Here is a 2,888-nt window from a genome sequence, read left to right as displayed (position 1 = left end):
ACAGAAACCTTCTCAGCATAGCTTAACTGCTCGAGAAAGGTTATTCAGTTGTGTTCAAGGACAAACAGTGCCACATTGCTGATCTAAGCGGATCAAGCCTTATGACAGTCACAATGACTGCCAAATGCTTTGAGATTCATTGGCCTAATGACTCAAAGTCAGCATACACAGCCTCTGTTGATGATTCCAAGCTTTGGCATCAAAGGCTTGGGCATGCCAGCTTCAGATCAATGGCTCGAATGACCAGTGAAGGTTTGGCTGAGAACTTCACCAATTCAGTGGAGTATGATAACATGTGTGAAGTCTGTTAGGTGAGGAAACAGGCAAGACTGCCATTTCCTACAAACTCAGCATGGAGAGCCACTGAAAGATTGTAGCTGGTGCATTCTGATGTATATGGACCTATGAGAACTGAATCACTCAGCAAAAACAGGTATTTCATCCTCTTCATTGATGATTTTACAAGGTTCTGCTGGATATTCTTCTTGAAACACAAGTCTGAGGTAGCTTAGGTGTTTGTAAAGTTTAAAATTATTGCTGAGACAGAAACAGGCTGCAAGCTGAAATTGATAAGGTCAGACAATGGCACTGAGTACACCTCAGCTCAGTTTCAAGCCATTTGCAATGATGTTGGCATTAAACACCAGCTAACAAATGTGTACACACCTCAGCAGAATGGGGTATCTGAAAGAAAGAACAGAAGTCTGATGGATATGGCTAGATACTTGTTGTTTGAGAAGAAACTACCCAAGACCATGTGGGCTGAAGAGTAAACACTGCTGTCTACCTTCAAAATAGGCTTCCTACCAAAGCTCTTGCTTCTAAGACACCTTTCGAGGCCTGGTTTGGATTCAAGCCTTCCTTAGCACATCTGAAGGTGTTTGGTTGCCTATGCTATGCATAGATTCCAGCAGCAAAGAGGGACAAGCTTTCAAAAAGAGCTCAACCAGGTGTCCTAGTGGGCTATAGCTTAGTTAAGAAGGGCTACATGATTCTGGATCCCTTGACAAGCAAAGTCCAGGTGAGCAGAGATGTTATATTTGATGAAAAAGCTTGCTGGAATTGGGAGAAGAATGAGCCAGAAGCAGTTTTAGAAAACCTGGTGCCTAATCAAGCTGAACTCGAGTAGCTTGGTCCTGAAATGGATGTGGATGATGTGCCTGTGAGAGGGACAAGGTCCCTAGGTGAAATTTATGAAAGGGCATAGGTTGCTGGAGCCGAACCTACCTGTTTTGAAGAAGCTGAGGCAGATGAAGGCTGGAAACAGGCTATGGTTGATGAAATCAACATGATTGAGAAGAACCAGACATGGGAGTTGGTTGAAAAGCCAGCTAACAGAAAAACCATTGGTGTAAAATGGGTCTATCGAGTGAAGCATAATGCAAATGGAAGTTTAAACAAGTTGAAGGCCAGGCTAGTTGTGAAGGGCTTCAATCAGAGATATGGTCTGGACTACATGGAAACATTTGCTCCAGTAGCCAGACTCGATACAATTAGATTACTGGTTGCTGTAGCTGCTCAGAACCAGTGGACAATCCACCAAATGGATGTGAAGTCTATATTTCTCAATGGATTCTTGGAAGAGGAGATGTACATCAAGCAACCTCCAGGATTCACAATGCCTGGCAAGGAACATTTGGTGTATAGGCTAATAAAGGCCTTGTATGGCCTGAAGCAGGCCCCTCGAGCTTGGTATGCTCGAATTTACTCATACCTGGTCAATTTGGGATTTGAAAGGAGTGCTAGTGAGCCAACACTCTATGTTAAAAGAAATCGAGAGTGACTGGAGGAGTTGGCTGATTTCAAAACAAAAATGAAGGAAATGTTTGAAATCTCAGACCTGGAATTGATGACATACTTCTTTGGAATAGAGGTGAAGCAGACAACAAAAGGAATCTTTCTCAGTCAGAGTTCCTTTACTATGAAGATCCTGGATAAGTTCTCTATAAAGAACTGCAAGCCAACAAGCACACCAATGGCTGTTGGAATGAAGCTATCGAGGCAAGGGAGTGGTGAACCAGTTTACGAGACAATGTACAAGAGTCTCATTGGCAGTCTATTGTATTTGACTGCAACAAGACCCGATATTATGTTTACTGTTAGTGTGATATCTAGTTTCATGAATTGTTGCAATGATCAGCACTTTCAAGCAGCTAAAAGAGTGCTGAGATACATCAAAGGCACTATTGATCATGGTGTGTTGTTTAAAAGGTCTGAAAACATGAAGCTGATAGGCTATGTTGATAGTGACTGGGCTGGATCATGTGATGACATAAGGAGCACATCTGGATATGCATTTAGCATTGGCTCGGGCATGTTCTGCTCGAGTTCTAAGAAGCAGAATTTAGTTGCACAAACAACAGCAGAAGCTGAATATGTTGTTGCTGCATCTGCTGTGAACTAAGCCATATGACTTAGAAAAATCCTAGCTGATTTAAACCAAAATCAAGAAAAGGCAACGGAGATTTACTGTGACAACAAATCTGCTGTGCAATTGCAAAGAATCCTGTCTTCCATGGGAGAACAAAGCACTTCAATATCAAACTACATGTTATAAGGGAGATGGAGCAAGCTCATGAAATCGAGCTGGTTCATTGTAATTCGGAGGAGCAAATTACAGACACTTTACCAAGGCACTCAACGTGTCAAGATTTGTAAAATTAAAGAATGAGCTAGGTGTTATCAGCATGGAAACTAAGGAGGAGTGTTAAAGATAGTTCCCATGCAACCAGCTTCCCATGCAAAGCTGGCCATGCAGGGAACGTACTTCAAGCAGCAAACTAAAGCTTTTTCATTTGATTTAGTTTCTTTAATGGATGTTTTGTTTTTCAGTTTGAATCAAACTTAGTTGGTAGTTGCATTTTGATGTAATTAGGTGATGAATGGCA

At 41.8% G+C, this 2,888-nt stretch overlaps 1 protein-coding gene across 1 annotated transcript; it reads left to right on the top strand.

Moving 5' to 3' along the window:
* The first annotated feature begins 1,813 nt into the window (after positions 1 to 1,813).
* LOC128040464 (secreted RxLR effector protein 161-like) lies at positions 1,814 to 2,404 on the top strand. The gene has a single exon (XM_052629223.1). The coding sequence runs from the start codon at positions 1,814 to 1,816 to the stop codon at positions 2,402 to 2,404; it is 591 nt and encodes a 196-aa protein (XP_052485183.1).
* The last annotated feature ends 484 nt before the right edge of the window (positions 2,405 to 2,888 follow it).

This window comes from Gossypium raimondii, chromosome 1 (genome assembly GCF_025698545.1).
Source record: "Gossypium raimondii isolate GPD5lz chromosome 1, ASM2569854v1, whole genome shotgun sequence".
NCBI lineage: Eukaryota > Viridiplantae > Streptophyta > Magnoliopsida > Malvales > Malvaceae > Gossypium > Gossypium raimondii.
This window is presented reverse-complemented; position numbering and strand designations above follow the sequence as displayed.